Source organism: Phascolarctos cinereus, unplaced genomic scaffold, assembly GCF_003287225.1.
Source record: "Phascolarctos cinereus isolate Bilbo 61053 unplaced genomic scaffold, phaCin_HiC Scaffold_4;HRSCAF=312, whole genome shotgun sequence".
Lineage (NCBI taxonomy): Eukaryota > Metazoa > Chordata > Mammalia > Diprotodontia > Phascolarctidae > Phascolarctos > Phascolarctos cinereus.
Genome location: NW_027555847.1, coordinates 696,979,399 through 697,000,761, shown reverse-complemented (window position 1 = coordinate 697,000,761; position 21,363 = coordinate 696,979,399). Strand labels below are relative to the sequence as shown.

Here is a 21,363-nt window from a genome sequence, read left to right as displayed (position 1 = left end):
CCCCGCCCCAAGGGGCGGTGGGAGGAGGAGGAGCTCTCGCGGCTGCGGGCCTCGCCCCCCAAGCGCCTAGGAGGGCTAGCTCCCCGCCGGGGAAAGGCAGGGGAGAAGGGAAAAGACCCGGGAGGAGGACGAGGACCGGTTAGAAGCTGAAGGCCGCCTCAAGCAGGGCGGATCGAAGGTCTCCCCCTTTCACGTGGTTCTCCTCGCCCGCGGCCGAAGTTGGAAAGTTTGGGCCGGACGGACGGGCGCTTGGTCCCCGGGGCGGGAGGACTGGTCCAAGCGGCGGTCCGGCCAGGACCATGGTGCCCGGAGCTGTCACTTCAGCACCAGAAAGTAGGTGGTCCAGCCGGCCAGCAGAAGTGCCCCGATGAGCACCGTATAACTGAACAGCAAGAAGGCGAGCAGCTCCCGCAGCGTCCGCAGCACGTGCACCGCCCACGAGGTCCGCATCGCGGCCCCACTCTGCCGGCGCCCCGCCGGCCGGACCTGCCCTGCGGGGAGGGGCGAGACAAAGCGAGCCGAGCTAACTGGAGCCTCCGGGGCCCTCCGTCGGCTATTTCCAGCCCCGGCTCCGGTAGCATTAGCTCCCCACTCTCTGCATATTTAATGTGGTAATGGACGTTAATGGACTGGCCGCCCAGCACAACTGGGAAGAGGCCCGCAGGGCTGGGGCTACAGCTGCTTGGTTCACCCTCTCCCGCCCCCTGCCAGGGAGCAGCGGCCCCACTCCTCTGCCCGGCCCGGCGGGGATGGCTCGCGGGACTCAGCTGCCCAGACACTCGCCTCCCTCGCCCCCACCCACCTGGTCGTCGGAGCCTGGAGTTCGTGGTCAGCCTACAGGCGCTGGAACTTTCCTTCGCAAGAGTTCTCTCCTCGGACTCTCCTGACAGAGCTTCGGCCGAGTGCCACTTCGGCCCACTGGCCGGCCCGTTCGGGTCCGGAGCGGAGCCCAGCCCGAGGGTGAGTGTGCGCTGAGCCCAGGAGCTCGGGCGGAGTGAGCTAGGAGGGGCCTGGGGCTGGAGGGTCCGCCCCCCAGCTCCTCCGCCCGCCAGTGTCAGGGCGCGCCTTTCTGCGTGGGTTAGTCCTGCAGGACGCTCGGGGGCGCGTCCCGCCCATTCTGGCCTTGGTTTTCTAAAACCCAAACCCAACCGGGTGTGGTCCAGGCGGCTCCTTCTATTTATAACGGGCAGCCTCTGACTCCAAGCCCAAGGAACGCGGGGGAGGGTTCCCCACTGCCGGCCAAGGTCACATTGCACTAGGCTGGTAGGTCCCCAAACCAAGGCTGGTGTCCTAAGGGAAAGGTACCTGTTTTTTGTTTGGAAAGAGGAGAGAACACAGGAGGCTTGCAACGATGAGAGATGGAAAATCAACAGATTTGCAGTTGAAAGGGACTTCCGACTTATGTGGAAACTGAGGCCCACAGGTCACATAGTAAATGACAGAGCTGGTTTGGACCCTGGTTCTGACTCCAAATTCAGGGCTCTTTCAGCGCTTTTCAGAGCTTCAGAGACTGGGAGGGAGACAAACTAGTGCAGAGGTCTTAGAAACTAGGGGTTCAGAAAAATACCTATTCTCCATTTCTAGCTGCTCCACCTGTACCCCATGCTGAGAGGGCTATCCCCTAAACCTGACAAAGCTAAGAATTCAAAAGCCTGTGCTGTTTGGGGTGATTTTGTTTGGAACCAGCATATTTTAAAAGTAAAGAATCTTTTTTGACCTTTAAGCAAATGAGCTGGATGGAGAAACAAGGCTTTCTGTTGTCTATCAACCCTTTTCTCAGCATCATCATCCAGGGGGTAAATGGTTCCTTAATGTAATCAGGATCTCTTCTTATCGAATTATTGCCTCAGCAGCAGCCAGGCCAGAAGCAGGAGCACAGCATTATCAAGTTTTTCAGGAAGCCTGTTAGCAGTAATTGCTCCTCTAGAGAGTTGGTCATCCAAAGGGCTTTTCTGTCTGTCCTACAGAAAAAAATAAGCCTGCCTAAGCTTCTAGTAAAGACAACATCATGACATCTGCTCAACCCAGCAAAGTCAACACATGAAAAGATTTTATGAAAACAGCCCCTGAATTGTATCGTTTCAAGGTATTTCACCATGAGTCTTTTACCCTCTTCCAAGTTCCTTCCCCAAGTCTTCCTCCTCTGTCCTGTTCCATACAAATGGAGTAACTCAAGTATAGGAACACTTAGTGACCCAAAGTTCACACCAAAATGTGCTGGAAAGGGTTCATTCCAAATTGCTTTCCCACGCTACCAGCCACTTTGGGTTCCTCTTTTCTCTCCGAACCTGGGAAGAACTTCCAGGGTTGAAACTCCTGCCGCTCACTGGCAAATTGGCAATTAACATGTAATTTATCATCTTAGAGTGATCATAGGGGGTTTACTCCCAGCCACACCTTGAGGGTGTGTCAGAAGGACCTCCACCCAACCACATCTCCCTGCCTCCTAAGGCTGTCAGCTAAAAAAAACAAGGGTTCTGCACTGGCACTCTTTCTTGTCGCCTCTCATCATTCTCAAATTACATTTATCGAGTGTAGCTGTCGGGCACTATGTATATGAAATACACTTAGAGAGTAAAGCAAGATAGCCAGGGTGAGGGGCCGTATTCCAGATGCTCTTCTTCAGTCACTATTTTTGTCTGGACACCGAGATGATTAGAAAGATGAAAGAAGACCTATTTCTTCCCTAGGTGCAACTGTCTGAAGTGCACCACGTGTGTATTTCCTTTGGGTGAAGGGTTAGGCCTTGGTGCCCAGAGTGGGAACAACAGAAGACAGATGTCTGATCAGTGCTTTCTCTGCTTCAATTCAAACAGGGCTGTGATGAGATCTAACTGGGAGACACGGAGCCCTCAAAGCCTCCACAGACTTATTATGAAGGTTTTCCCAAGGGAGCTAAAGGTGCCACTGTTAATCCTTGTACCTTTCACTTCCGCTGCCAGTGTAAGAGCAAGGATCATTCTCTTGTTCTCATTAAAACTATAGTTAATACTTGAATTGAATTCTCTGATATCCTCCAAAGTGGTACAAAGCTAAAACTGTGCCTATGCAGACATCGTCATTAAAGAACTCCCGGTTTAATACAATTGTCTCCTCAACTACACAGAAGGCCAGACAGGATGTAAATAATACACCCTTTCCAAGAAAAAATGAACTAGTCACAGACCTTTTTTCAGTGAAAACACACCCCTTAGAGACAACAGCTGCCCAAGTATTGAATGAACTTACACAAATGAGCATTATATGTAATTACCAGTTGCTTTTTATTTGTACACGAATGAAGCAGCTGCCGTTTCTAATAACTTATTAAAACCTGACTTAACGTGGCTTAGAGCAGAGTTCGATGAAGGGGGTGAACGTTAGCACGTATGGCACAAGTGACTTGCCTATAAACAGGACAACACGTAGTCAAAAGACGTGACCAACCTCTAATTTAAAATCTTACGTGTCAAAAATACTGGGTGAGACCTGGGATCTTAAAATGAACAAGTTTAATTTGATTTTATAACACAGCTGGGGGCTGAGGGACACAAGCAAATCTCCTCAGGAGAATAAAGACAGGATAAAGACTTTTTCTAAAATTAGGATTGTTTAGTTGTTTATTCCAAATCCTAAAAGGACAAAGCAAGAAGACTAAATTAATCCTATCACTATTATTTCACCCTAATCCCCCTACAACATTTCTCAGCCTCACTGTACCAAAGAGTAACTTTTGGTGCCCAGATATTCTGGCACACCAAGTTTTCTCAAGTATCTCCCCTCCTCTTCTAATCAAGGCTTATAACACATGGCGGTCCCGATAAAATGCCACTGCTTTAGGGTCTGCTGTTAGCGCTCAGTAACAGACGATAGACTGGGACAGAGATACTAGCCTTGGCCCCAGCATCACAAGTGAGCAGCAAGGGTGCAAGTCCCCACCACCCTTGCTCCCCTCCCAGAAATGGTAGCCTCTCCAGTAGCCAGCCAGGAACTAAAGGAAGGCGGCGATGCCATCCCATCACCCCTTCTGGGGCTGCAGCTGGGGCTCACACCCCTCAATCCTTCCATATATTGGAAGGGAGACAGGTGGGAGGCAGATCAAAAGTACTCAGGCACACACAAATGCCACTTCTATTCCTGCTCAGTGTGACCACACTGGTCTCATTTCTGAGCTGCCACGACCCAAAAGTCCTTAGCAGGAGTCACTGCAGCAGTTGCAGACTCTGAAACCACCCATGAAGGCAATACCTGGAGGGTCCTGCAAAGTGAAAAGAGGAAGGCAGAGAACCTCCCTGGGCCAGCAGCCTTTGGGCCAACCCTGGCCTGCACACACTTACCCCAGCCATCCTGAGGGGATGCACCTGGTCAGAGCTGAGAGATGGAGAGCAGCACAGGGATGAGGGGATGGAGTCTCCATGTTTATTTCATTCTCACTGGCTCAGAGCTTGAGCCAGCCCAAACCAAACAATACTGAGCCCCCTGATACAATTCCATGGGGCCTCTACTGAGGATCCCAAACCCAGAACATGTGGGTCTTTTGTTTCTTTTACCCAGGCTGATTATCCTGCTATTCTTGCACCTTCTGAGATAGACAGGGACTCTAGAACCCACCGGAGAAAAGCAGATCTGGAAATAAACAGTAATTTCGTAAACTCTGCATCCTCCTGCCATTATTTCATTACTTTTCCCTTTCCTTTAGCAACTGCTTCTGAGAGGCATCTTCCGGAGGTCCTGCCTCTTGCTGCAGCTGGCCACAGATGGCTTGGCATTCTGGACTTAGAAAGGCTTCTCCATCAGAGATTCTATCCAGCTGGTCCCGTTCATTAGTTTAGTGGTAGCAATGACGTACTCTGTACCTCCATCTTCCATCTGAGACAGAAATCTCAGGGCAGCAATTTCCGCATAGGTCACACCTCCCAGGAAAAAAACCAAAGTTACTCTGTTTTCTCCTTGTTGACCTAAAGATCGAGATATTGAGAAATTATTCTCTTAATTGTTAGCATTTCTTATTTCCTCACCCCATACAATTTTACCATTCATATAATAACAGCTCTGTAAACCTTAATGTGAAAAATTATTACTGTTCCAAAAAGAAAGGGAGACACAAGCTGGAACATTTTTCATTAGAAATGGAGGATCCTTGATTTTATCTAACGTGTTTCTCCATCAAATACTTGAAATTCAGAACCTAGGGGTAAGTTACTAGGTCACTTAAAACTCCTGAAGTTAAAAGTAATTAACAGAGATAAAGTACTTAAACTGTGCATTAATAGTCTGCAGATGGGCTTTGGATACCACCTCCTAAGCCCTGAACAGATGCATTACACGAGGCAACCACACAGTCCTTTGACATCTGTGCATAATGGCTTAGAGGCAGGGCACTCTGCTACTCACGCTTCTTTTGCAATCCTGCTGGTAACTGCTGCCGTTCTTCAAAATGGGGGCCTGGAAGCATCTTCAGGACTTCCTCAATACTTCTCCATCCAGGCCGAGCGAGCAGCTGAGCTAACCGGACACTGAGAGGCGCATAGCCACTGTAGACATAGGATATGTCATTGGGATTCTGTTAAACAGTAACACAAAGGAGACACTCAGTACCTACCCAATTAATTCCTGTTTATCTGTATCTATATAATCCAAAACTATTTTTGTATTTGGCTTTGAAATAGCAAAACAAAAACTGATGATACACATGGGAGGGAAGGGGATGGATGGGACAACAGTGAGAAAACAATAAATATTTATTAAGTATGTTTTGGGTGGCACAATAGTCTAGAAATCAGGAAAACTCATCTTCATGAGTTCAAATCCAGCCTCAGATACTTCCTAGCTGTGTGACCCTGGGAATGTCATTAACCCTATTGGCCTCAGTTTCCTCATCTGGAGGATGCTGGAGAAAGAAATGGCAAACCACTCCCGTATCTTGGCCAAGAAAAACCTAAACGAGTTCACGGAGAGTCAGACATGGCAGAAATGGCTGAAAAACGAGAAGTATACTTCACAATTAGTATCTTTCTTTGATCCTCACAACCTGAGGAGGTAGGTGCTATTAGTATCCCCATTTTACTGCTGAGGGAACTGAGGCAGACAGAGTGGAAGTGACTTGTCTAGCTTCACACAGCCAGTAAGTGTCCAAGGCCCTTCAGATTGTGGCTCCTGATAAAGCTAGGACCTCATCAGCTCCTAGCTCAGCAGCTCAGGGCTGACTTGGGCAGTAATGAGAATGAAGCCATGCAGGATCTATTCCTGCAGATGTGAGGACTGGCTTTCCAAGGCCTTGTAAAGGACCTGCAAGTACTGAAGGTGAATCTAGCTGTTAGATGTGGTCCTGAGGCATAAGCCAGATACAAATAACAACATCACAATTTAGCACAGATCAATAAACCAGACAAGGCCAAGGGGAAGGGGCTCCATCACCTGCTCGTTAACATCGTCCATCCAGAGCCGCAAGGTTTTCCGGATTGTGGGGTAATTGTTTCTACCCCCCGCCTGAGGTCTGAGCAGTCCGGCTTGTTCTAGACTGTTTAAGGTCAGCATGTGTTCGTAGCCATATGTCTACAACAAAACGGTGTTTACACTGATACGAGATGAGGAAAGAGGCTGATGCTACTTTATGAAAAGAGTCTTCCCAATAAATCTGGTCAGGTCTGTCTGGTGCCCTGAGCTGAGAACCACCAGAGCAAGACAGCTTAGGAGGGCAACATTCTAGTTTCAAAAATGCCCATGTTATAATACCAAGCTGGCTCATTATCTCTAAAATATGTCTTTAAATTTACTTTTAAAACTATTCCTAAGGGGGTTTGGGGTATCTATTCAAACCAAGTAAAAAAACAGTGACACTTACCAACACAAAAAGGATAGTTTTAAGAGAAGAAAAGCAAAGGCAGCATTTGTCATAAAAGAAACTTGCAAAAAATTCTTAAAATGTCCACTACTCCCTAACATGGAACACACACACACACACACACAAGATACAATTAAGTGGCAATCTTATGTATCCTCTGGGTGCTCCTGAAGTACTCACTGATGACAGTAATATAGTAAAATAGCAGCAGCCTGAGAGAAATATTTATGCTGATTCTAAGATGTCTTCCCAAAACAGACCGACCTGGAGAATTTCTCTTTTGTAATAATCTAACACTTTCTGCTTGAGCCCACTGTTGCACACAGACTGAAGGCAAACCAGCCTTAGGATCTTGATCAATGGATGTTTTTGGGCGATGCAGTCCTCAATGTAATTGTTGACCTGTAAACATAAACAGACATGGTATATGTTGCTATTTTGGGCACCAAAAACTAAAACTGCTTTATTTCTCATTATCATGTATCGCTTTAAGCCCAGGCCCTTCAAAAGCGGGGGGGGGGGGGGGGGGGACGGGACGGACAAAATCACAACGTACTTATTTCATTTACCAGTTATAGCACATTATACAAGCAGTAAAAGCCACCTGTGTGTGGCCAGATAGTGAATCCATTAAGATGCTATATGCCATTTGAAATATCCTATCAGAATAGAAAAATTCCTTAAAGGCTGTCCAGTGTTCCAGGCAGCCACTCCCTGCCTGGTCTACTTCAATCACAGCACAAGGTCATCTTGCTTTAAGCTTTATGGAAACTTGCTTGTAGTATAGTTTAAAAATAAAATAAAATCACATTTTAAAGTATCAATGAAATTTAATACTTGGAGAAATCCTATGGAATGTTCTTTAAAGCAAATTATCATTAACCCAATTCATCTTTCATACTCATCAGAAAATGCTTTGAGTTGAGAATCTGCTTATGTAACTTTCTACCCCTCATGGTGCCCCATACATAGCAGATGCTCAGCTAATAGATGTTGATTGATAAGTCTGGATTTTTATATATTGAGATGATTAAAACCTGTATAAACTTGTACAAGATATGTCTATTTATGGTAATGTACTGGGGCATGTTGAGAGAGTCAAAGCCATCAGAAGAGCTATTTATGGGGCTACAAATAAGTTTCTGAAGGTTAGCTGCAATTAATAACCTCATTCCCATTTCCCGCCTCCAAAGACACTGTATAATACACGTTACCTTATCGGTGTCTATTCCAGACATAAACTCTTGCTCCACTGTTAGCTTATCAAAGAAATCTTCAGAAGCTAAAAAAGTTATAAACAAATTTATAATTTGAAATGAAAACAATGTTTGTTTGCTGTCTACATGGAAAACAAATACACTTTGGGTTCATGATTTTAATTAAGAAAATAAATAACAGAAAGTAAGCAAAGTTAGTTCACTATTATAGTCAAAATAGACTTCTTGAAATTATTCGTCTGAAAGGAAGCTTCTAAGGAAGATGAGAAAATAATCCCAGTACTCCTCAAATATATCTAAATAGAGTAGGGTACAGGTGGGATTCAGGAATAGGGTTCTGGCTTATATTCCTAACTCATCTCTGACACAGGAAATGTAAGTATTTCAGGAGAGGCATCGGGAAATGGGCCACAGAAGGCAGAAAGCTCCAGATGAACAAACAATTAACTCTCCCAGCACTCTCACTGTCCATATTATGATGCACTCTGGTTTTAATGAATTCTTCCTAAACTAACATGAACACAGCCAAATGGGTGTAGTTTTATGATAATGTCAAAGGGATAAGGCCATGCAGCTGGAGAGGGGTTTTCTTGTATCTTTCAAGTCTGTTTTGCACAAAAGTTGTAATTACATGGTCAACACACTGGTCATCACAAAATGTGACACACCCAACCAAGGTTTCATTCCACCACCTTTTGCGGTTGAAGAATTTTATAGATGAATTTATTTGCCATAAATCTCTGTAAGTTCTTTTAATAGCCAACCAATGTTCTGTACTTCATCAATGCGAACGGAAGATTTCAGAAACCACAAAATGACCAAACCCTTTGACTCAGCAGTTGCGCTGCTAGAGCCCTTAAAGACATCATGAAAAGGAAAACTACATCTGACTATACAAAAAACACTCAAGAGCTGCTGGATCTGTAACAACTGGTGGCCAGAGAACAGCTTTGCACATTATGATCTTGTAGTGGACTGCAGTGGGATGGTACCACAGGGAGCAACAAATGTGAAGGATGCAGGAGATGAACTGAAGACCCACACAACCCAAGGCCACAGACATGAACGACGATGACGATGACATGCCTGAAGAAGAGGCAAGCCTCAAGGGAATGGTGCTTTCTATGTAGAGATGGGTTCCAGAGGGAAACCAGGAGGCGTGGCGGGAGGGGGAGGGAGGCTGAGTTAGTCTGATTTTAATTTGTTAAAACGTGCAGCATTGTTCATTTCTACTTGATTAAAGGGTAAAATGCCTCAAGGTGGCCCAGTCTCTAGCTGGCCTCACTGTCAGTTAGCTGGTAAGTGTTGTGAAGGTTGTGTATAAAGAAGAACACCACCACCTCATGCAGCATTCGAGGGCTGGGACAAGTGAGGCTCCGAAGGCACCAGAGGAGCACGTCCTGTCTGGAACCACCACAAGGGGAAGCCCGCCAGAATCAAGAAGCACTGATCCTGTCCACCCAAGGCAGCTACTGGGGATGGCACGGCCCAACACAAGGCTGTGGCCAGAGCCCACTCAGAAGAAAAGGTGGCACAGCATACTCACTGGTAACATCCTTGATCAACTCCGCAATGGAGGTGTGGTTGGCCAGGGACCCTCTTGCGGCCTGCATGTGGGGCAGCTGCGAGACAAACTGCTTAATCTCACCAACCGTCTTTGCATTGTGCCGCTCCTGAAAATGGAGCGGGGGCAGATTACGCGGGGCCAGGGGCTCATTCAGCCTTTTGCTCTCACCTCGGTTCAGGTTCTATGGCCTACAACATGTACAAACGAGGGCAGTAGGTGGAAGGTGAGGGGCCACAGGACAACTACCCAGCCCAAGCCCACCTCAAAACCAACAGAGAAACCACAAAGGCCAAACTAAGCACTCCACAGAGTAGAAGCGTAGGTTTTCTTTTTTGGTGTCATCTTCCTTTCTGAGAGGGAGCACAGCGCACAGGCAGGCAGGAGACAGGCCTTTATTTAAGGCCTGGGGCTGACACTTTTGAGCTTGGCGACGCTGGGCCAGGTCAGCCCTCTCAGCCATAGATCCTCCTCTGCTGAAAGCTCAGCAGCCTGGGGAGTCCTGTTGTATTCTAGCTCCCTGTTTCGTCTGAGCTGGAAGGAACCTTCGAGGCCATCACCTCCCACCCTCTCATCTCACATCTAAGGAAACTAAGTGACTGGCCCAGGACCACTGGGCTTGGTATAAGGTGGCAGGGTATAAGCCCAGGACTTTCTGACCCAGAGTCTCATGCTGTCTCTCTACGTGCCAGACCACCACACCTCTACTAAGCGCAATGGAAGCAATCTGAGTCCTCAGGCAGAGAATTAGGGAAGAAAAACAGGGATCCAAAAGTGAGTTTCTTCTGTCTTAAAATCCACATGAGTTACTAGTAGCTGACTTAGCTTTTTGGCAAACATCTAGTTACGATAAAACTTCATTTTAGCAAAATGCTCAGCAATTGAAAACAAACCCCCAAACCCTGCAGAAATGTTATGCTTAATGCAGAAATTAATCCACACATTAACAGGCAACTCCCAAGACAGATAAAATATGAGAAATATATTTAAAAAATCAACAGACAAGGATGTCTTCTTTGGATATTTTCAAGGTAAAATTATTCATAGCTCATCATTTTACTGAATTGTCAGGTTTAAAAAAATAAATTTAACCAAGCATAAGCTAGATGAATGGGCAAGTGGAGGCAAGAAGGCGATAATGAAACACCCAAATTAAAATCCTGGGGCCACCAGAGATCTCTGTCTCATTATCACCTGTCATGGAAATTTTCTAAACTTAAGAAGACTTTCCTCACTAATTGAATAAATAGAATCAATAACAGAATACATAGAAATGACAAAGTGGTCTAGATCTGATCTAGGTAGTAAAGTTTGCTCTCCCCTCAATCAGGACTGAAAGGCAGAAAGGAGGGACAGGACACCCTGGCGCTACAAGCACTGTCCCAAGAATTGAGACTGGGAAAGCTTCTCCTTCTCCCAGGCTCTAACGAGACTGCTCAGAGGCCAGAGCCCCCGGAATGGGCAGCCCCTTCAGGCTCCAGCTTGCGCTGCAGAGTGCACAGGGGACGCCCCGGGGCCTCACCTCAAATGCCGCTGAGATGATTTTGGCTTTCTTGCTCAGAACCGAGCCCACAGCATTGAAGTTTTTGTCCCTGATCTCAGCATAGAGCTCCTCTGCAGAATTGAGCTGAAGCTTCTTGGCTTCCGTGGGCAGCTCCTTCCCACTCTCCCCCTGTTTCTTAGGAGCAAACTTCTCTGGAGGTAGTTTCACATAACCTAGACAGATGAAGGGAAGATTCCTGTGCAGAATCATCTGAAGAGCCCATACGAAACCACCAGACACAGCAGAACTTCCCCACCCCAAAGGCCACAGGACATGCTTGTAAATAAACTTCAGAGAACACTTAGCGTCTCCTGGGAAAGCAAGTTATGGAACATAATCACCTCTTCCTTAAAGGGCTTACGGGCGATCTTACCAATAGGGACCGGACTTTCCTTGGTGCTTCTGCAGCTCTGGACATGAGCACCTCACATCTAGAGGCTTTCCACCCCTAGCCTCCCTCACACTCCTCGCAGGCCCACAGAGGTCTCCGTCGGCTGGCTCTCCCCTAAGCTCTCTGGTCATTCTCTCTTGGTCCCCTTGGTGGAACCGTCCTCCATTTCCCACCTGCTAAGCACAAGTCTCCCCAAGGCTCTGTGCTGAGCATTCTCTTCCTTGGGAGCTCGACCACTGATTCCTCTGTGCTCAGTATCACCTCTATGAAGGTAAATGAAGTCTACGCATCGAGTCCTTTCTTCTGGACTCGGTCCCACACCGCCAAATGTCTGCTAGACACCACCACTGAATGTCACCAAATGAGATAATAATTGTAAAGTACTTCCTTAGCACAGTGCCTGGCACACAGTAAGCGCTATATAAATGCTAGCAAAAGCAATTTTACAATTACACATTTTGAAAGCCAAAACATTCTGAATAACAAAAAGTTATTCTATATACTCTTGTATATTCTATGTAGTGTATTCTTTATATAGTACATATATAATATACAGTGTATTCCATATACTCTTGCTAGACAGATTTCCTTTTAGTATTTCCATCACACCGCTCCTCTGCTTAAAAACACCCAATGGCTCCCAAAGGCCCAAGACCTCAAATCTAAACAACTCTGCCCAACCTCTGGGCCACTCACTGTATCCCCACCCAATCTACCAGACTTATTTCCCCTAAACATACCCTCTATCCCAGCTGGCTGGGTCCTCTATGGTGAATCTATGCCAAACTACTTAAACAGACCTCCTCTCCCTTGGTTAACTTCCTACCACATTCCTGGCTTGATGACATGTCACTAAATAGATAGCATCTTGGACTGTTTCATGTCTAATTTTCTCTCTCCCTCTCCAGGGCCAGTACAATGACTGACTCTTCCGTCCCTCATACTCCTGCATTTCCTTGGGCACTGCTAATCTTTCACATCCCAAGTCAAAGGTAATGGAAATTTTTCTTTCTTTTTTTTCCCCAAGATGTTTCTTAATTTTAACTTTTATCTACAGAAATGGCCCTTTGGTATGATTACATCTTCAAATATCATGCATGCCATACTTTGAGACCATTGCTGAGGGCAGCTAGGTGGGTCAGTGAATAGAGCACTGGCCCTGGAGTCAGGAGGACCTGAGTTCAAATCTGGTCTCAGACCAGACACTTGACACTTACTAGCTGTGTGACCCTGGGCAAGTCATTTAACCCCAACTGCCTTGCCAAAAAACAGAAAATTTAAAAAAAGAGAGCACTGCTGTAACTGCATCTTGGGGTAGCATTGTTTCTCAGACTTCCTGGCAATAAAAGATGAGGCTCTACTTACTATTTTGAATGCCATAAATTTCATCAATGAGTCCTTCATATGTAAGCTGAGTGGCCAGAGGAGTTAACAAGTCTACATTCCGGTCAAGCAGCAGGAGAGTATCAAAAACAGGAAATATCGAATTCTGGCTTCCAGTGAACTCCCTCTTCATTCTGATCATCATATTGGCCACTTGCTGAAAAGAAACCAGTGGAGAAGATGGGGTCTCAGTGGAAGCTACAAATATTTAAAATGAGGCTATAAACTGAGACAGTCAAAGGATAAAGAGAAGACAGAGAAGAGACTGACAAGCAGAAATCCAGAGCAGAATTTCATTACAGTAACCTGTCCCTGAATGCATGGATTGTTGTATCAAAGACAGATCTTAGTAAAGCGGCCACAGGGGGGAAGACTGGACTAGACAACCCACAAGGTCCCCCTTTCAACTCTAAGAGTTTGTGAGACTTTGGCCTAAACAAATACAGAAAAAGGCTCCTCCCCCCAGCTGCCAGGGGTAGGTGGTGGGTAAGGGGGTGGGGGTGGGGTGGATGATAGGGGGAATGAATAACTAGTACATAGTTCCCCAATCTTGCCTTGGGGAAAATTACTCAAGGTACTATCAAAAGAACAAAGCAAAACTGAACAGCATCATTTTCTCAAACATGAAAAGCCAATAATCTCTAATCAAATATTTATAGGGAAAGTCATTAGAACTCCCAAAGAGCAGCTTAATGGACTCTGCTGCTCCACTGCGCTGCCCTGCCAGGAGCAAAGGAAGCATATGACAGTCAGTTACCCTCGCACACTCCCCCTTCCCGAAGATCTGGGGGATGGTTCCATACAAGGCTTGCAAAGTCATTAGTCCTTTTGCTGCGTGGTACAGACTTGTCTGGTCATTCTCCAAATAACACTCCTAGAGCAAAGGAATAAGGAAGTTAACTAGGCAGGCAATACTTGGCCTTTACTACCTTCCACCTCTCAGGGGCCAGTGCCGGGGTGGGGAAGCTATGACCTTGAGGCCACCTGTGGCCCTCTAGGTCCTCAAGAGGGGATCTGTCAAAGGGCCGGACTTGAGGACCTAGAGGGGCCACAGCTTCCCCACCCCTGTGCCAAGACTACTCAACAGAAGGATACAGATGTTTTTTCCAAGCTCATTCTCCAGTTACCAAAGACCAAAATGTACTACTCACACTTTAAGAAATCCTTTCTGTCACCAACAAACAGAAACTTCTTTTGTAGGGAAAATGAACAAAGTTTATTTCATGCTTTTCCAAGGGAATTCAAGTAGTCAATTCATTTAAACAAAGGCATTTCAGGTCACGAGGCCAACTGTAAGAGGAGCTCAAAGTCCTCTCCCTAATTGTGGGAGTGATTTTTCTAAGGCAAAATTTGGGTTATTAGTCAGAAAGCTCTCATTGATGTCTTATTTTTTTGTTGTTACCATATCAGCCTCCTAGTAATGAATTAAACTGAGTAAAATTGTGAAAATAATGATAAAGTGTTTCATGGAGGACCATTACTCTATGTTCTCTCCCTAGCCCGCTAATCAGAACTCTCACCTCCCCATCCCAGTTCATCCCTGCTGTGACTGAATAGCAAAGCCTGGGAAAAATGGAACAGAAGGTGTAAGGAATTAAGGAGACAGACACTTGACAACTCTCATCCAGGCTACTTCCAGGGATGGGATGGTAGGAAGAGAATAGGCTGTGCTCCTGGAAGATGCCACCAGGCCTCCAGAGGCCCTTTGGCGAGATAAAGAATAATCCTCCCCACTCCAGGCAAAAAAGAAAAAAAAGACCAGCAGCCCTAAGGAGCACAGGAGACTGGTTAATTTGACCATTTTTTGAAATACAGCAGACCAAAGTTCAGAAGGTAATAAAAACACAGGTCCCTGGGAAGCCACAAGGAACTGAGATGAAAGAAAATTCAGGGAAAAAAATTTTAAAAGCATTTTCTAATATTCCAAAGTGATTATCTTGTCCTATCATAATCTCTTTTCCAAAGAAAGATTTAAAAATCAATAATATCTTTAATACCAGACTTTCTTTTTTGAGCAATAATTGATAATTAACTTGAAGATTAATTAATTAATAATTAATAAATATGTCAACTCCATAGGAAGGGTTTACCCAGCCATTATATTTGAAATTAAAGCTGGGCTTATAGCTTTCAGTTCTCACTGGGTAAAAATCCATTATTTCTAAAACTCATCAAACGTGTAATTTACACATCAACCCACAAAGGGATAGGGCTTCAAATTCTAAGTGGAAACAGGTCTGTTTTCCAAAAGAAAAGAGCAAGTCAGGTCTCTTGACAGATACTGTCATGCCATAACAAGTTGGGTTTTTTCCCTCCACAACTACTGAATCACCTCTAGGATGCCAACTGGACAGAATGGGGAAATAAATAAAGCTTCACAATTACCGAATAAGATTTCGTGAAACAGTTCAGTTCAGAGTACAATAAAGATTTCAGGTACTTATTGGTCATAACGGGCTTTGTGAGAGAAATCATCATTATTAGCCTATTTTAGAGATGAGCACACAATGAAAAAGAAACACTGATTTTCTCTTAGGAGTTGAGGGGGCAGCTAGGTGGCACAGTGGATAGAGCACTGGCCCTGAATTCAGAAGGATGTGAGTTCAAATACGGCCTCAGACACATAACACTTACTAGCTGTGTGACCCTGGGCAAGTCACTTAACCCCATTGCCCAGCCAAAAAAACAACAACAAAAAAAAAAGTTGAAAAAAAAAAGGAGTTGAAAAAGGAGTAAAACCCAGGACTCTTTCCAACCTTCTGTCTTTGTCTTAAACTCCCAAGCCCTGGGGTCTCTGAAGTCACTTTAAGTGATCGACACTGTAACCTGACACTGTCTCCTATTCCTGGTCTGTCATTATGCATTTTAGGCTCTTAAGAGCTAGCTCAACATAATGGCAGAATTCAAAACTGACTGTTTTAAACACGTACATGTGACACAGCCACAAATCAGCCTTTGTATGGGAAGTGAAAGCTTCTCACCCCCTAACAGGAAGGACGGGAATTCTCATTTCAGGAGCAGGAACAGTCTTCACTGCTGAAGTCCCACCCTGGTCCTGTCCTCCATTTGAAATCCCAGTGAGCCAGAGTTTAGGGCTCAGGCCTTTGGAGCCAAGATGAGGTAGAGTCTGTGATGCTGCCTAGGCCCTCAGCTGACTGAGCTAGCCCAAATACATACATGACATACCATCGGGGGCACCAACTTCCACTTGGGTGCAGATTTCAACATTCGGACCAGCACCCTCACTTCCCTTCCCCCACTATGCCAACACCCCAATGGAACAAACTGCATCAATTTATTTGTGGCAGACATAAGCCCACTAAAACTGCCTTGCCATAAGCAAAGCTTTCAACTTGTTACAGCCCTGAGGGGGCCTGAGTCCTAATCCCATATGCAGATATTAAATAATCAATGTGCAGTTTGCATGTCTACACCTGATTCTGTCAGGAGAGAAAGTCACCTCACCAACTTCTCCAAGGGGTCATACTTTTCCAAGTGACAAAGATTTCATGTACTCTATCTGCTGGGCTTCTTCAGTTCTCAGCTAACAGCTGGGCTCTGGGGCACGGCCCAGACTGTAGCCCTGCCATCTGGCCTTCGCTGAGCATTCCTGTCCTTTCCTTTCCTCCAGCAGCTATTCTTATGACCTTCTCTTTGGACCCTCTTTGCTCTATTGGAACTTCTACTACATTTTTTTTGCACCCTGAGGGAAGTTAATAACAGCAGAAAATCTCTCTCTTGGAGAAAAAGTGCTAAACAAAACAATAAATAATAACACCTGATTGGTAACAACTTTTCAAGGCATGAGATCAAAGCTGATGCATAAAATAAGAATGTTCCTACTCTTCCCTTAACAGAGCTGCTCCACACGTACTTTGAAGGCACTCTCGGACTCCATGGATAACAAGTCACCATCAAATGGAATGAGGTCGAGGCTGTACTCTTCTCTATGAAGAAAGGATCCCAGAACACCCTGATCCTTCAAGCGCTGCTCACACAGCAAGCTCCGGCGAGGGACAAACAAAATGTGGAAATCTCTTGCAGGGGAGCGTCTATCTTCACTAGAAAGGAACAAAATGTTTCTTATGTTTATAGTCTCAAAGACAAATGGCTAAAGGCATTGGCACTGGAAAAGGAGCACAGGCACATAAAGAGAAATGTGGTCTTGGAGGCAGCTGGGGGCGCCACAGAGCACCTGGCCTGGAGTCAGGAAGACCTGAGTTCAAATTTAGCCTCAAACACTTACTATGTGACCCTGAGCAAGTCAATTAACCCATCCACCTCAGTTTATCAACTGTAAAATGAGGATAACAGTACCTACCTCTCAGGTAGGTGAGAACAAAAAGAGATAATGTTTGTACAGACACACACAGGAGGAGCTTAATAAATGCTTATTCTCTTCCCTTCCCTCTTGGGCTTATCATCCATTCTGAAATCCTCTTTCAAACCCTTTATGTTACACTTTGTGGCATCAAAGTGCTTGATTTAACGTAGCAGGAAATCTGACTTAAGGAAAATAAATAACGCTCTAACTAGACCAAAGCAGCAACACAGAGCGATCCTCAGATTAAAACAGTGAGCAAGCTTCTGAAGGATTCTTTCCTTCTCCGTTCTCCGCCCCTTTTTTCCAGCCGATGACTCCCAACGAGTTAACATTCAAGGGCATTTCAGTGCAATTCAGTCAGTTTGACCAGCGCTGCTCAAGGGCCTATGGTGCACGTGGCCCTGCAAGCTCTGCACCGGCACCAGAAGGACAACATGAAAAGCAGTCCCTGACCTAAAGAGCAGAGGTGTCTTTGTCGCTACTTATTATTATCATTATGATGACGATGCCCCGTGAAAGAGATCGACCCGGTGTCCTAAGGGCTATGGGGAAGCCTCTGTAAATGGGAGCATCTAATTTTAGGTCCAGAAAAGCTTTGCTTCTTTTCTTTTGTGAAACGGAAGCAAAGACTCATTTACTCTAAAGGACAAGACTGGGTTTGGGAAACAAACAGAGCACGTTATCTGGGCAAGCACACTCTGCCTCCGCGGAGCCTGGAAGAAGCCGTTTAAGGTGTTTGGGTCTCAGGCTCCTTGTCTGGACGTTCGCGGAGGGCACCGGGTCGCCATGTCCCTCCCAACTCTAAACCTTGTAATCTGATCTATTAGAGCCTTGGTAGAAGTTCATTTGAGCCAACCCAGATCCATCCATCCTCCTCCTTTCTCCCCTGCCCAACCCTAGTCATCCCAGGACAGCCTGCCTCACACCTTTAAGAGCGACCCCACAGAAGGCCCAATTCTTTTTCCTACTTAATGCCTAGCGGAGGAAGCAGTGGGACAGTGGTCCTAAAGCCCTGGCCAGCCGCCAAGGTCCCTGCCAACTGTAGCTCAGTGGTACTACTTCCCCCATCGAAGGCTTTCCTCCAAGAACCTCTGGATCAGTGCAATGAGGGGGCTGTCCTGGACAACCTCTAAGATCCCACCTCCACCATGCCCCACTCTTCCATCCCGTTGCAGCTCTAATATTCTAAGCATTCTTGGCTCAGTTTTCCTCCTCTAGCTTAACCACCCTTCCACCCTATTCATTTTTCCGTGATAGCCACATCATATCCTGAATGTACTCCATACATCTATGCTCTTCTTCAAAGGTTTGAATATAAGAATTACAGCCGCTATTTTATGTTTATATAAATTTAAGACTTCCCCTTTAGATACCTGAGTACATTTTCAGCAATTATATCCATCAATTCTAGCCTGGGTCTGACAAAAAAAATAATGTTCTTGACATCCGCTGCAGGCAGACGACTTCCTTTAAGTGTGAACATTTTTTCCACTTCATGTTCCTAAGAAAAGACAAAAGTTGTAATTGAAAATGTGTATCTGAAATTGAACATTCAATTCAGCAAACACTTAAAAAGCACTTGCAATGAGCTTAGCACCATATGGGTGTAACTATAAAGGACTGAGAAAAGGGGGCAGTTAGGTGGAGCCATAGTGCACAGAGTGCTGGGCGTAGAGTCATGAAGACTCGTGCCTTAAGACACTGGGCAAGTCACGTCACCCTGTTTGCCTCAGTTTCCTCATCTGTAAAATGAGCTGGAGAAGGAAACTGCAAATCACTCCAGTATCTTTGCCAAGAAGACCCCAAATGGGGTCAGGATGAGTCACACAACAACAACAGTAACAACAAATCATGATATAAAAGACTACAAGTGTGTTATCACAATACAGTATTAGACTGGCAGTCAACTTGATATGCTGGACCTTAGCAACATTAGCTATAGCATCTCCAACAAAGGCCGCTGCCCTTGGGGTACCTTTGGGTACTAATAACAAACACTGAACATTAGGGTCTAAAAGGGATAGAAAGCATGTGCTGTAAGGATGCTCATTATGAAATCTGAAATAAGACCTCAGCCTCTCCTCCTTCAAATCCTGTATTTTATTTACCTTCAATAGTGAATACTGTGCAATCAATCCAAAAGGTCCCGTCAGGTATTCATCCCAAACTATTGCCTGTGAAGAGGATGGAAATTCTCTTACTATAGTTACGATCTGGAATTTCATTCAATTCAATGACCATTCAGTAAGCACTCTACAGGGGCCCAGCACACACCCAGATGCTGGTGATACAAAGACACAAAACCAGAGTTTCTGCCCTCAAGCGTTTCCATTCAATTTTGTGTTTTCATGACACACAAAAAGAAACACAAATACCTGCTTGAAACCATAGATTTAACTTCTCAACAACCACCCAAATTTTTATTGGTTGCAATAACGCACCCTCCCATGGTTCCCACAACAACACATAGATATTATGTGTGGTCACTGCTGCCCTGGCTCCGACCCAATTTAATTGGACTCAATATTTCATAAGCACCTATCATGTGGTGGGTGGTAGATGAAGAGCCAGGGAGACCTGGGTTCAAGAGCTGCCTCTGGCACTCCAGGTGGGTGATCCTGAAAGTTATTTCTCCTCTCAGGGCTCTCGGCAACAGTCTGTGACTACAAGGTGCAAGGAGGCTGCTGCCCTGCACTGGCAGAGAAAGTTTTCTCACGGGGAGTTCCCCAGGCCCTATCTCTACCCTTCAGTCTATGTTAGTAGACACTGCTGGATGTGGGAATACAAAGATAGAAAGGAAAACAGTTCCTGTCTCTGGGGGGGAGTACTTACACAGGTCAGTACAAAATACAGGCCAAATTGGGGGGGGGGAACCCCGCTGGCTAACAAAATGGAGGGACCAAGAAGAGCTTGTGTCTGAGGCAGTGCCTGAGCTCTGGGTCTTGTGTGAATGCAAGGACGGATTCCAAGAGGCATCCGTGGAGAAAGCACACACAGCCAGGTGGGTACGGGGACAATGACCCACAGCCTGCTGGACACCAGGCTGGCCCCCCCAGGTGCTTTTTGCAAACTCAATTCTAGAACAGGATGGAGACCCCCGTAAGAACAGGGGACACACACCCAGAGCTCCGGTAGCACTTGTGGAGAGGAGCACACTCAAGCTCCCTAAGTCTGGCCGAGTCGGCCAGAAGCAATCCTTCTGTCTGTCCATCCATCTGTCCATCCCTCCATCCATTCCCACTCTCCCTCCATCTGTCCATCCATCCATCCATCCCTTCATCCATCTGTCCATCCATCCCTCCATCCAGCTGTCTGTCCATCTGTCCATACATCCCACCCTCCCTCCCTCCGTCTGTCTATCCATCCATCCATCCATCCCACCCTCCCTCCATCCCTCCAGATCTGGCCCCTGAGCATTCTCACTCCCTGAATTTATATGCACAGCGCTTTCCAGAGCCGGAAGCGCTACGATCCCGGGGGGGCTGCCTCTAGAGCCCCGCCCTTGCTGTAATGTTTCCAGGGGGGCAGAGAGGAAGGGTCCAGGAACAAGCCTTTATCCTGCGAAGGCTTCAATAATGGTGCACTAGGCGGCGAGTCGGCCTTTGGCACCCGCTGGCTGCGGGACCCGGCCCGGCCACCTCTTAGTGCCCAGATGACCGGTCAGGGCTGTCGGTCAGAGGCCGAAGGGTGCCGACCAGCTTCGGGGGCAGGGTGCCCTTCCCCGGGAGATCCCCCGCCAATGACATTGGGGTCCGGTGCCTGGGTCCCAGTTGGCTCGTGTCACGAACAGGGGGCGCTCTCGCTCCCGCTGCGTGCCTCAGTTTCCCCCTCCCCGCGGGCCGGGCCTCACCTTGCTGCCCGCGCACTTGTCCAGGAACTCGCGCAGCTCCCTCCGCACCGCCTCGCGCAGCACGTTCAAGTTCACCCGCCCGTAAGACAGGTGCGCCGCCATCTCGTCACTGCCCCAGCCCGGGCAGGTGGGCGCTGCCGCCCCCTCCCTCTTCCTCCCCTCCCCCTCCCCGCGCCCGGCGGCCCACCCCGGCACAGCCCGAGCAGTCAGGTGACCACGCCTCCGCGCGCGTGACCCGCGATAGGCGGAGCCGGAAGCGCCCGGGCCT

The 21,363-nt window shown here is 46.6% G+C and overlaps 2 protein-coding genes and 1 pseudogene across 3 annotated transcripts; 1 reads left to right on the top strand and 2 right to left on the bottom strand.

Annotated features, from left to right (window-relative positions):
- Positions 1–315: 315 nt before the first annotated feature.
- LOC144457121 (uncharacterized) lies at positions 316–450 on the bottom strand. Its single transcript, XM_078154278.1, has one exon. It carries the CDS (start codon positions 448–450, stop codon positions 316–318), a length of 135 nt encoding a protein of 44 aa, XP_078010404.1.
- Positions 451–610: 160 nt separating this feature from the next.
- On the top strand, positions 611–16,867 carry LOC144457120 (uncharacterized; annotated as a pseudogene). The gene is made up of 3 exons (XR_013486470.1): positions 611–960; positions 12,447–12,530; positions 16,779–16,867. The product of XR_013486470.1 is annotated as an uncharacterized LOC144457120 (transcript).
- Positions 3,475–21,256, bottom strand: VPS33A (VPS33A core subunit of CORVET and HOPS complexes). The gene is made up of 13 exons (XM_020970119.2): positions 21,096–21,256; positions 19,354–19,419; positions 18,619–18,746; positions 16,796–16,982; positions 13,679–13,795; positions 12,904–13,078; positions 11,127–11,320; positions 9,587–9,713; positions 8,038–8,105; positions 7,088–7,225; positions 6,397–6,534; positions 5,374–5,542; positions 3,475–4,937 (listed from the first exon to the last, which is right to left on the bottom strand). Exons 1-13 carry the CDS (start codon positions 21,195–21,197, stop codon positions 4,756–4,758), a joined length of 1,791 nt encoding a protein of 596 aa, XP_020825778.1. The 5' UTR covers positions 21,198–21,256; the 3' UTR covers positions 3,475–4,755.
- Between the last annotated feature and the right edge of the window lie 107 nt (positions 21,257–21,363).

What these genes read in the sequence shown, in the direction of transcription:
- LOC144457121 (XM_078154278.1), bottom strand. Translation starts at nt 450, where the DNA reads ATGCGGACCTCGTGGGCGGTGCACGTGCTGCGGACGCTGCGGGAGCTG.
- VPS33A (XM_020970119.2), bottom strand. Translation starts at nt 21,197, where the DNA reads ATGGCGGCGCACCTGTCTTACGGGCGGGTGAACTTGAACGTGCTGCGC. An exon ending in GGAAGGGGGAGTGTGCGAGG is followed by an intron (nt 13,079 to 13,678) that starts GTAACTGACTGT and finishes GTTTCTTTTCAG; the next exon opens with CAAGTGGCCAATATGATGAT. An exon ending in AGCAGGATTGCAAAAGAAGC is followed by an intron (nt 4,938 to 5,373) that starts GTGAGTAGCAGA and finishes CTCGATCTTTAG; the next exon opens with GTCAACAAGGAGAAAACAGA.